This window comes from Zootoca vivipara, chromosome 15, assembly GCF_965207765.1.
Source record: "Zootoca vivipara chromosome 15, rZooViv2.hap1.1, whole genome shotgun sequence".
Lineage (NCBI taxonomy): Eukaryota > Metazoa > Chordata > Lepidosauria > Squamata > Lacertidae > Zootoca > Zootoca vivipara.
In genome coordinates this window covers 5193891-5206350 of record NC_142598.1, presented here as the reverse complement: position 1 = coordinate 5206350, position 12460 = coordinate 5193891, and the positions used below count along the sequence as shown (strand labels likewise).

Sequence of the window (12460 nt, the reverse complement as noted above, 5' to 3'; positions counted from 1 at the left end):
TCTTCTCCTCAGGAACTCTGGATTATGAAGACTATTCAGGTAATTCTGCCATCATAGTCACTCACTCTGAACTTTGGTGGGCTGGTAAGGTCATCCTATTTCCTATTTTAAAAGGTTTCCTCAGATTTCAGTCCTCCTGCCTCTCTGATGGTTAAGAGATGTTTTTCAGCTGGGAATCAGGACTGACTTGAACACAGGGCCTTGCCTGTATAATAGGTTGCCGATTCTTTCTTTTTTTATTTTTACAGAAATCCCACATGGATATTAATATGCAGCAGCCTCCCCCCAACCTGGTGCCCTACAATTGTTTAGGACTGCAACTCTCTTTGCACCTACCCAGCATGGCCAGAGGTCAGGGATGAAGGGAGCTGCAATTCAAAACATCTGAAGGGCATCAGGTAAAGGAAAGCTTGCATATGGAAAAGTGGCACTCGGCCTCAGAATGTACATGATAACAGTACTTTCCAGAACCTCAGGCTTGGCATACAATTTGTGATTACTAGAAAAGCCTGAAATGGGGACATTTTAAAGCCTCTCCATAGAAATGGGAGGCAAGAAGTACAAACACACACACACACACACACACACACACACACACACACACACACACCTTGCTCATACCACTTTCAGGCTAACCAGAAAGCTGAAATTTAATATACATAAAGCCCCCAAGCCATACCTACTACCCAAAGCCTGAAAATGGGCCACTTCTTTGTATCCAGCACTCAAAACACAGCACAATAATTTTCTGTCTTGGGTTCTACAGGAACAGATAGCTCTATTAGCAATGACCAGCAATTCCAGCACCAAGCAAGCCAAGCTCAATATCTTACAGAAGTGTATGTGTAAATCCTGTTCAGGCATGGATTTGTGGGGAGGGGCCAGAAATCATTGCTCTTTGCCTACAGAATGCAAGCGCCATTTACTAGCATTTGTATAAAACTTGAAAGCTGCTCAAGATAAATTCAAACTGATATGGGACCCAGGTGGCGCTGTGGTTAAACCACTGAGCCTAGGGCTTGCTGATCAGAAGGTCGGTGGTTCGAATCCCTGTGACGGGGTGAGCTCCCATTGCTCGGTCCCAGCTCCTGCCAACCTAGCAGTTCAAAAGCACGTCAAAATGCAAGTAGATAAATAGGAACCGCTACAGCGGGAAGGTAAACGGCGTTTCCATGTGCTGCTCTGGTTTGCCAGAAGCGGCTTTGTCATGCTGGCCACATGACCTGGAAGCTATATGCCAGCTCCCTCGGCCAATAATGCGAGATGAGCGCGCAACCCCAGAGTCGGTCACGACTGGACCTAATGGTCAGGGGTCCCTTTACCTTACCTTTATGTATTTGGGAAGTTGTTGTGGCCTTCCAAGCAGGCCCATTGTAGTTGCCTGCTTCTGGCTGCAAAGCAACAGTACAAGCACCACCGACGTTTCAGTGACTCTCTTGGGTTCTGCAGGAACAGATAACTCTATTAGCAACGACAACTGAAGGGATTCAGAGAAAAGCTGGGCTGGGCTCAGCCGCTTGGGAAAGGGGGTGGAGGGCAGTGGTACCAGGGGAGGATTGCTTCCAAGGGTGTCCATTGCCCGACTCCTCTGAAAATAGACTTTCCTTTGCAGACTTCTTAGAAGAACCGGATGGTGATTCAGGTACATCCCTGCAGGATGGGTGCATAAGGGCAGCAGGGCTGATAACTGGTGGGTCCAGCGAGGTCTTATGTCGGACAGAAACGGAATCCGAAAAGCCACTCAAGTCTGGGTTTGCCCATGGCCTGTATCTGCCTTTGTTTTGTCTTGGCTCAACCACCACCTGCCAATATTTCATTCTGAATCCACCCTTCCTCACCTGCCATGTTTTGCCCTCTTTTGCCCTGCCTTGGCCCAAGGTGGTGGTGGTGGGGAGGTGAGCATTTTCAAAATAAACATCTTGATCCCGACTGGCCGATCCTTTTCAACGTCTGCACTGCAGCAGCCTATATATGGGCCAAGACAGCTGATCCAAAGTCCTTTGGGTTAGTTGCTAGGCAAAGAGGCAGAGCCTACCTTGGCCCCCAAATTAGATGTGTGATGATACTTGCTGCCCAGATATGTTGAGAGCGATGCTTAATGACCGGTAGATCTAAAGCTGCTCCTTCCATCTCTCCTTCCAGGCTCCTTCGTAGGTTCATCTGACCCTGGCTTCTTCACTTTTTCCTCCTGGGGTAAGGCCATCTTATTCCCAGCCATGCAGATTCCCATGCCTCCCTCCTTTTTAAATTTAGTATCTTACATCCTTGTCTGTTTTTCCTTGCAGTGGATGGAGACCCTCACTTTGTAGTAAGGTTGCCACATTCACTGGGGAACCTGTGCTTTACTCTGGATGGATGCTCAGGTGATGTCCTGCGCTTGGTGAGCGACCCTGCAACAGGTAAGGGCTGCAGTGCCTTCTGATCAACATGGGTTGGGCTTGTTCTGAACTAACCCAGAGGGTTCCAAGAACAAAATTATTGTTTTCAATAATTTTGACATTTCAAGCCAGGTACATGTGCCTGCAAGGGATGCGGGTGGCGCTGTGGTCTAAACCACAGAGCCTAGGGCTTGCCAATTGGAAGGTCGGCAGTTCAAATCCCCGCGACGGGGTGAGCTCCCATTGTTCGGTCCCAGCTGCTGTCCACCTAGCAGTTTAAAAACACGTCAAGTGCAAGTAGATAAATAGGTACCGCTCCGGCGGGAAGGTAAACGGCATTTCTGTGCGCTGCTCTGGTTTCGCCAGAAACTGCTTAGTCATGCTGGCCACATGACCAGGAAGCTGTCTGCGGACAAACGCCAGCTCCTTTGGCCTATAGAGCGAGATGAGCGCGCAACCAGAGTCGCCCGTGACTGGACCTAACAGTCAGGGGTACCTTTCCCTTTACCTTTTAACATGTGCCTGCAAGCATATGCAGTGTGTCTACCCACCCTTCTCCATCCAACCTGCACATCTTTTAAAGAATCCGACAGTGCCTCTGAGGATGTGCAGATAATTTGTCAAGAGAATCAACTTCTGTTAAAAATGGATCTAGGACTCAGTGCCTTTGTACACTACAAAGTGCTTTTCATCTCTGCTGGGAAGCAAGTACAAACAAAAAATGGCAGAGCGCGCACACACAAAATCTACATATTATAAAAAGGGAAATTAATTTAGATACACAATCTACCACTCTATTTTGTACTCTCAAATTCTAGCAACTGGGCAGGAAGAGAGAATTTTAGCTAGTTGACAAATCCTGAGAGTAAGGAGATATGTTCCTGTTTAGATGCATTGAAAGCAGTTATACCAACAGGTATGGCTTACCCCAAAGAATTCTGGGAACTGTAGCTGTTAACAGTGCTGAGACCTTTCACACTTAAAGTTCCCAGCCTCCTTAGCAAGCTACAGTTCCTATGATTTTTTGGGGGGGCAGTAGGACTGTTAAGAGCATTATAAGAGTGTTTTCGGTGTGGTATGGCCGTTTTGGTTTAGTGGGCTGGTTTAGACTTGCAGGCATGGGAACCCTGTGGCCCTTCAGTTGTTGGACTCCAACTCCTACTGGCACCAGCCAGTCTCACCAGTAGCCAGGAATGATGGGACTTGTACTGGAGGCCCACAGCTTCCCCACCTCTGGGGAACACCCGGGTTCTGTGCCTTCTCCCTCTAGGTGGGAAGTGGGGAAACGGAAAGACTGTTCTTTCATTACAGAGTGCTGCCTTCCTTTGCTCCCCAGGGTTGTCTGTCAACGGGCACTTAATGGGGGCCCCTTTCAGGCCAGGTCACGAGGAGCGTCCCCGCACCTACTTTGATGCCATAACCATGGTAGTGGAACACCCTCGAGTTGGCTATGTGGTCAACGTAACACGGAAGGGCATCACGCTCCACGGTGAAGGTGAGCTGGTGTTGCCCTTTGCCCAGCGGGCTGTAATCCACAAGCCCCAGCTGGCAATTTCTGTGTGGCCTGAAGCCAACGTCACCGTATGGATTGGTCACGAAGTGCAGTTCCTGGTTCTCCTGCATCGCTACAGTCACCCCATGGCTCTGCAGCGGGATCATCTCGGCTTCTATGTGGTGAACAGCAAGGGGCTGTCCGCTTCAGCAGGTGGCTTGCTAGGTGAGCAACTCCTCTTACAAATACAGCTTCTAGGCTGCTAACTAACACCATCCCTCTTGCACAAGCAGTTTCATGCAGGTTGCATCTGTGGCAGAAACCAGAGAGTGCTAGGGTCCCATTGCCCTAGTCCAGACTGCAATGCAATTATTTAGGAGTGCCCTGCCTATTTGTAAAAACAGTTGAGTGGAATAGGCACTTTTCATAGAGAAAAACAGCAGGGGAGGGACTAAATGCCCCCTTCCTCTGTGCTATGGTCCTACTCTGGGCCTCTCCCATACACATCCTGCCAAAGTTGCTGCAAGTTATAAAAAACAGAAGGAAGATCTCAATCATAGCGTTCAAAGATGCTTTTACAGTCACATATAACTTGATCCTGATGAACTAGAATGCAAGCTCTTTAAATATAGCACTGTACCTTTTTGCAATTTTCACTTCAATATACCCAAAGCAAACTCTCTAACCTTGCTGGGAATTTTATCCATCTTTTGAAATCTCCTCTCCCTCCTTTCCAAGATGATCCCCCGGGGATCACAGTAGCACCTGATGGGGAACCTGGTGCCCTCCAGCTGTTGCTGGATCCTGGATTCCAGCTTCCCTGACCATTGGTCATACCGGCTGAGGCTGATAGGAGCTGGAGTCTTGAGGGCACCAGGCTCCCCCACCCCAAATGTTTTGCCCACTCCACCTTCACTTAGACCAGCAGCCCCTGTCACTTCAGCGTCTATCCTGCAGAAAACCCGATTTTTTAGGACAGAAGGTATTCCTAAGCAGCAAGTAAAGCTGCAGATTTGTGGGGAACTTTCGTCCCTCCAGCTGTTGCTGAACTACATCTCCCATCATGGCCGGCCATACTTGCTGGGGCTGCTGGGAGGTATAGTTCAGCGACAGGAGCTGGAGGGCCAAAGGTTCCCCACACCTGTTGTAGAGAAAGAGACATGAGCATGGTAAGACTTGTTCGACTGGATGCTTCATCAGTCTGATTCCCCATCTGCCTTTTCCTGACCACGCACATCATGTTTTGCCAATTTCCTCTTCCACAGGCCAGTTTCAGAGGGACACCATCAGGCTCTCCCCAGCCCCCACCGAAGGGGAGCGAGCGGCATGGATGTGGAGGGGCTCTAACAAAGCCCTAGTCACCGAGGTCACCAAAATACTGAAGGATTCATCCTGGAGGGCACATGAGGCACCATGCTGGCTGCTGAAACGCAAGGATGTGGAGGGGCTGCTGGGGGCTCCCTACAGCTCCTACGTAACCTCCGACCTGCTGGAATTGTGAGCCAACCATCTTTCACTCAACTGGGGTAGCAAGCGACAAGTCTAGGACTTTCCCAATTCCCAACCTCCTGCCCCCCCCCATCCTTACGTGACAGGGATGGTGTGGAAAAGGAGGGAGAGCCTGTTGTCTCCCTTCCATGACCTTTGCAGTAGATTCTGGGGGATGGAGGCAGGATAATTTTAAAAAAATGTCTTGCACAGTGCAGACATGTTTAAATTTATGCCCTCATTACACTGTTTTATTAACTTCATATAGAAAAGGACAGTGGATTTATCACAAAGGTCTCCTCGTGTGTGTGCAGGGAATCCTGAATGGGTAACTCATTCCACAGGAAAGGCTGTGTAAATTTTCAACATCATCATCCTTGATGCTGGGAGGATATTCACTTTTTCTCTCCCCTTCCCCCACAAACTTTCCAACAGATATTTGGCCCTCCAAAACCCCAAACTGTTAAAAAACAGCAACACAGTCGATTCAGCAGCAGACTGAAGCCTGCCTTACTTGGCCTATGAAGCACAAGGGCTTCCTGTCCTTTTTGCAATAGTTGCCTATTCCAGCAAATGCACTGCATCTTTTCAACACTAGCACACTATTGGAATAGATCTGCAGGAGAGCCACTTACCAGTGGTGGGTTCAGAAACCTTGATGCCCATTGGTGCAAAGTGGAGACAAACCAGCTAGCAGATATGCAGAATTCTGCTGTGTGCTTAATGTGGTTATTTAAAAGTCCTGCAAAGAACCATCCCTTTTCTTTGGACCATTTTGGCCAGAGGTGTGGCACCATTAAGTCTTGAGAACTGATCTGTGAAAAGGAGAGTTCAGTTCCAGGATGAAGACGAGGAGTCAACTCTGAGAACAACCCATGCAAGATGCAAACCTATCTTCTAACCAACAGCAATCCATTCAGAGCCACAGAACAGCAGAGGAGAGCTGATGGAGAATGGGTATCAGGTTGTTCAATAGTTAACAGGAAAAGGGGTGCTGCTGACTGTTTTAAGGTGGCCCTTCTCACCCCTGTACCTTGGAAGCAACAAGTCAGGGAGCCCACTAGGCTGTGCCAATTTATTCTGCATTTTAATCCCTTAAATGACATGTCAATCCCTCCACTAACTATGATGAGCCCCACTTCTGTACCAACTTTCCCTTTGCACTAAAGGCCCAAACCTGAAGCAAACAAGGCAGCAGTGGGGCCAGTAGGGCAGCAGAACCAAGAAAATGGATGTGAGGGATTTAAATTGCATCAGCCTGGTCTCTGCACAGGAATGGCTAGAAGTCCTCTTCCATTCTCGCCCCCATAAAATTTCCGATTAGACCCCAACAATGTGATAGCACAGACAACAGCAAAGAGGCAACCCCCGCCCCCCTCTAATCACTCTAGGAGCCCAATGTCTCCCCGTGATGCTGTTACATTACATACATTCATTTTTATTTGTTGGCTTTATGTTCAGAAAGGCTGCCCCTGAATATTGCAGCCAAGAGCCTCTTTCCCAGAAGTCTGAGACCAGCTCTGGCAAGACAACATTCTCTTTTCACGTGTTAAATTGTATTTTACAATTCATACAATAAAACGTAAATGACTGTTGAGGAATAGCTGAATGGTACCCAGAGTCTGGACCACTGCTTGGCATGAAGTAAGACTGCACCTGCAGCAAGCCACTTGCAAAGGTCTATGTTACTCACTGCGTAACCCTCAAAAATACATCAAATGCAAAAGGATCAGCCTACTGCTTCTATGCAAAAGGGACAAGAGGCAAACCTGTATTGTGTGCATCTGACACAGATAATGTTATTCACCACCTGCCCTGTTATAATCTACTTAAGCAGAAAAAAGATTTTAGCTGCTGCTTTCATGAATTTCAAATATGGCTGAACTGAATATATGGCTGGTTTTATTTCAGTTGAAGTTAGTGATATTGGTGGGACAGAAAACACATCGATTGTGAGGGAATTCAGCTGCTAAAAATACTGTTTAATGGGATGGTTTTGCATGCTTCTACTTCCTTCCTGAATCAGTTATAAGGGTGAGCCCATCACATACTGAACAGGACAGCATCACTAGACTAGGCCTGATGTCATAATGTCACCGGCCACAATCTGATTGGGCTGCAACTCGGGGCACTTGAAAAATGTCTTTCTTCTTCTTCCAAGATGTGTAAAAAAAAGAACTGCCGAAAAGGGAGATATTTTGAAGACACTGTTGAAAATGTTCACAAAAGAAATGGGGAGCAATTTCACATTAGCCGCAATATTGAAACCACCCAGCTGAAAATAATGTGCACAGATGCCCTTCAAAACTGGCATGCCACCTATGCTTTGGAAGTGGCATCTCAACCTGAGTACTTTGTGAGATGCTGCCCTAAGTTTATACTAAAAGCCCAACTTCTTCAGAACAAAGACTTTGTTGGAGAGAGGGGATCTCCCAGCAACCCACATGGAAGGCTTTCGTTCCTGGGGGGAAAAATATCAGAAAAATGTGCCCCATATACGAGCCATGCTAAACCATCAAAGGTTTTATTCTAACCTTGAATATATATATAAAAAAGTTTCAGCTTCATTAATTTTTTTTTAAACACACATTTCTAGAGAGATGCCTAAAAAATAGAATTCAAACATTTACACAAAGCCTGCTGGAGTCTGGCATAAAAATATGGTACACAGCCATATAAACTGAGCCGTGCAGCTGGGTACAAATGTCTTTTTAAAGTCCTTTCTTAGGGGGCATGGTGCCCTCCCTGCCGCTGTAGGGGTCGAAAGTGGGGGGGAGTGGAAGGGAGACTGCTTCATGTGAAGAATGTAAAAACAGACCCAGAAAAGTGGGGTGTGGAAGGGGAAATTAACAATAGAAGAGATTTGCAGTAGGAAGAACTGGGAAGCCTTACTGGAGACCCTCATGTCATAAAAGAAAACCTAGCAGATCTATTACAGGGGAGATACTCTGAGCCCCCCACCACCAGAGGAACCCCATGGTTAGCAGCCCCATTGGATGTAGCTGGTGCTGGCCTGTATCACTTCTGACAAGTGGGGGGAGGGTTTGTGTGCTAGATTAAAAACAAAACAACAACAGTAAAACAACAGAACCCTTCACATAGATAACCGGGCAAGTCAGGGGAAGACACTAGCTTAGCCTTCCCCCAAAATGCTAATCTTGAATGTGCAGGGAGCTTATGATCTGGAAGGACATGAAAAGCAACAACACCTGACCCCCACTCACACAATGAAGGTGACTTTACCAATGGCATGTTTTGTGTGCATAAGCCATGATGGCGACTCTCTCACTGCAGCTGGCTGGGTTTTTAAAAAACCAATTCTATCCAGCCTGCCCTCTCCTGAAACCCAAGTTCTTGAGAAGCAGCGCAGGGAAAAAATACCTTTGCATTTCCCCAGGGAGCTGTCCCTGTCCTGCTTTCTTGGGAGTTTGCCAAGCTGGCAGGTGATGCTCTGGAGCACACAAGGTCTGTCTGAAAGGGGGTCAGATTTGGAGGGATCCTTCTAGAAGACTGAGAAAGGAGAAGGGCTATCTGCTTTAAGTGAGGGCAATAAGCAGTTGCTTCCCTCTTTTTTTGTAGTGGGGGGGGGAAGGAAGACTGTTAAAAAAAAGAAAATTAAAAGCACTCCTTGGTGTGCCAGGATCTGTGTACGGCAAAAAAAAAGCAAAAGGTAGCTGGGTAGAAATGGCCTAACCAATATCCTTGTGTGCGATATGGCAGTGGGAGGGGGAGAACTCTACAGAGGTATAAGCCCCAAAATAGACAGAAAAAGAAAAGGAAGTGCAGCAGCGGGTCGAGGTAGGGATGGAGAGTCAGTGGGCGTGATGAAGCCCCTCTGCGCCTCTGGCGTTGTCTTTCCTCTTCAGGGGAAGGAAGCATGGTTCAGCTCAACATCAGAACGGCTGCCAATCTAGCCCAATGCTTCCAGTGGCAGGAGGAGCTCAGTCTTGGCCCTGATCCACATGAGGGAGAGGTCGCACGGGGGGCTCTTCCACACCCCATTGTCCCGGCAGCTCTCCCGAGAACACAAAGGCAGTGTCTCTGTGCCTCACTCGTCCGCTGGTGCCCAAGGGGCGTGAGGTCTGGGAGCCAGTGCGAGGATGCCACTCAGAGCAGCAGCTTGCCATTTCGGTGAATCTTCAGGATGCGTCCCAGCCGCTGCTTGGCTGTCGCTAAGCCCTTCTTGGGGCGTTTCCCTGAGGGGGGGGGGGAAATGGTTGAGTCAGGGATGAGGACAGCCAGAGGTCCACTTATGCAAACAAAGATACACAACTTCTGCCTACTTGAAGTCCCAGGGTGGCACGGCTCAAGAACCAGCCCAAGACATCTTGATGCCGGAGAAGGAAAAATCTTTCCCGCTTGCTCATCGACACAGAATGAAATCCAGTGGGATGGTGTTCAGGCAAGGACTGCTCTGGACTAAATGATTCTCAGAGCAAAGCCTGGATTCCTAGAACACCCCCGGACCCTCCTCTAATCTGTGTCAACAGCACCAGCCTCCCAAAGTCCACACACTCCAGCTTACCTTGCGCTGCCTGAGGACCTGTGGAGCCAGCCGAGGGGCGCCGCTGGGACAAGAAGACGCCAGGTGCCATGGGTGTGGAGCTACGGTTCACCTGGGCCATGCCAAAGACATTGGGCCGGGCGGTGTACTCATGGTCCACCAGGCTGCCAGCAAACTGCTCCTGCTTGGGTTCTGGGGTGGGAGGAGTGGGTGCCAGAGCCGCCGCTCCAGGATCCGGATCCTGCTGTGGCAGAGGCAGGTCTGGTTCCACTTCGGCTTCCAATGGTTCTTGTTCTGGTTCTTGTTCTGGTTCCGGCTCCAGCTCCAGCTCCGGCTCCGGGCTGGGTGGCTTGGGAGAGGGCAGCTTCTTTTTTACGAGTTTCCGTCGCTGCGACTTCTGGTGTTCCTTCAGGCAGACAGAGAGAAACCAATGAAGGAATTCCTTATTTAGAGCTCTAGTTGTGATCATGGCCAGCCTTTTGCAGGGCGCAGGAGGTGCCACCGGATGATGCCATCCTGATGTTGCTGGACTACAATGCCCATCATCCCTGACCACTGGCTAAGCTGGCTGGGGCTGATGGGACATATGTTGGCTTCTCCCTGGGATGGGAGCTCCAGGGCAGAGAATTCATAGCCCATTCCTGCTTTGGGGCACTAAAGTTATCTGTTAGTAGTGACTGGGGATAATTCCAGAAATGGATTATTTTAAAGGGTTACACAAAAGTTATTTGTTTGGCCACAAACCCCACGAAGAATACTGATATCTCTGTGAAATCTAATCCAAACACGAAGTACTCGAATAGGTGTAGCTCATGCAGATTTATCAGTCGCAACGTTGCTTTAAGAACCACTGACAAAAAGGCATTAATGAATAAGTTAGCACACTGATCCCCTAACGATAAAGGTCAGGCCCTACCCTGCCTGGAACATCCTGAGGCCTCGGAATCAGTGAAGCAAAAGCCTCTCCGATGTCTTCAAAGACACCCCAGCATCTCTGTCCCTTCTTCCCACCTCCAAAGCAAGTCCTGCCACTTACCTGCTGAGCCAGTTTAGCTGCCGCAGCCGCCAAGCCTGTCTCGACAGATGCCACTCTGGTCCCCTCACGCACGGGACGGTCTTGCTTGGGCAGTGTTGGGGTGACTCGGGCTGCAAGGAGGAAAAGAAATATTTGTGCTCCTGATGGTATTCTGGACCTTGGGCTTAAAGGAAGAACAACACCCTCATCCTGTGCCAACTAAGAGAGATTTCAAAGGAGGAAAGAAAATTGCCCTCCCTACTCCAAGTGGGAGCATGGAGAGGGACCCACAGGAATGGAAAATGCTACACAGACACAAACAGCGATCAGCACAACTTGCGGTGCTGCTCCACAAGCAAGAACACCCCCTAGGCCTTCTAGGAGATGCTTTCAATCCGGGAGGAGCCGCACCCAGGAACGGCAGGTACATGCGCAAAGGAAAGAGAAGGAAACAGCACACACGGTGAATGGAGGGTGCCCTTCACGCAGGATGCATTTCAGAGCCATGAAGCACAGCCCTCTCAAAACTGCTTAACAGGCTGTTTCTTTTAAAAAACCAAAACCTTTCTTTATGAAAGAAAAAGAAGAAGAAGAGTTTGGATTTGATATCCCGCTTTATCACTACCCAAAGGAGTCTCAAAGCGGCTAACATTCTCCTTTCCCTTCCTCCCCCACAGCAAACACTCTGTGAGGTGAGTGAGGCTGAGAGACTTCAGAGAAGTGTGACTAGCCTAAGGTCACCCAGTAGTTGCATGTGGAGGAGCGGAGACGCAAACCAGTTCCCCAGATTACAAGTCTACCGCTCTTAACCACTACACCACAAAGCCCTTCTTCCCTTCCATACAGCAAAGGTGTTTTGTTTTTTTTGCCTTCACCAGAAAAGTCTCCCCAAACCAAATTGCTTCAGGTAAGTTAAGCAAGCCTGAGAGGCCAGTCTCTTTTGCACTCCATGATGCTGCAGAATTGCAGAACAGGCTGCATTACTCAGCGCAGATTTTTGTTGAAGTGCAGAGAACACAAAATATAGACCTCGAGGGTTCCCATCCTTTGCACAAAGGGAAGCTGGATTCTGCAACCTGCAAAGCATACATAGCAAGCAAACGGCACACCTGCAACAAACCTGCACAATTTATTGGGCTAGTGATGTTCACGGGGAAGGTCATGGGCCCAATGTGGGAGACAGAAGGCCCGTCCCCAAATGCTAAAAACTGATTCATCAACTGCTCTCATCTCCACGGGCATTTCAGCCACCCACTTTCAAATATATCTCTGGATCCACAAAGGTTAGAAGCTTGTTTAGCAACAACATTATGAAGCAAATAAACTAAGGAGATTGAATTTGGTGCTCTTTCTGCCTCTGTGTAGCATCACATTAATGCACCAGGTCCCAGTTACAGAAAATGGGTTGTTACCCTTGGGGCTCCAAGGCGCATCGTCTGTGCATTTCTTCTTCTTTGGTAGAGACTTCAAGGCTGGGTCATCTTCATCCGATTCCAAGGAAGGGTAAACTACGGAAAGAGGGAATCAGGCAGGACCGAGTTCTATACAGGCACTTCAGTTACAAAAAACTGGTAAGCAGCGTT

The 12460-nt window shown here is 48.5% G+C and overlaps 2 protein-coding genes across 3 annotated transcripts in view; one reads left to right on the top strand and one right to left on the bottom strand.

Annotated features, from left to right (window-relative positions):
- Positions 1-7823, top strand: part of ITIH6 (inter-alpha-trypsin inhibitor heavy chain family member 6) — a 33097-nt gene extending 25274 nt beyond the window's left edge. The window contains exons 10-15 of the mRNA XM_088658637.1: positions 13-39; positions 1613-1642; positions 2143-2193; positions 2286-2399; positions 3715-4095; positions 5136-7823. Coding sequence (XP_088514763.1) covers positions 13-39; positions 1613-1642; positions 2143-2193; positions 2286-2399; positions 3715-4095; positions 5136-5371 — 839 coding nt within the window. The 3' untranslated portion in view covers positions 5372-7823. The remainder of the gene's footprint in view (positions 1-12; positions 40-1612; positions 1643-2142; positions 2194-2285; positions 2400-3714; positions 4096-5135) is intronic.
- Positions 7824-7854: 31 nt separating this feature from the next.
- Positions 7855-12460, bottom strand: part of PHF8 (PHD finger protein 8) — a 28735-nt gene continuing 24129 nt past the window's right edge. For both annotated transcript variants that reach the window (XM_035097488.3, XM_035097489.3), the window contains exons 18-21: positions 12290-12385; positions 10899-11008; positions 9884-10268; positions 7855-9554 (exon numbers count right to left, since the gene is read on the bottom strand). In XM_035097488.3, coding sequence (XP_034953379.3) covers positions 9466-9554; positions 9884-10268; positions 10899-11008; positions 12290-12385 — 680 coding nt within the window. In that variant the 3' untranslated portion in view covers positions 7855-9465. The remainder of the gene's footprint in view (positions 9555-9883; positions 10269-10898; positions 11009-12289; positions 12386-12460) is intronic.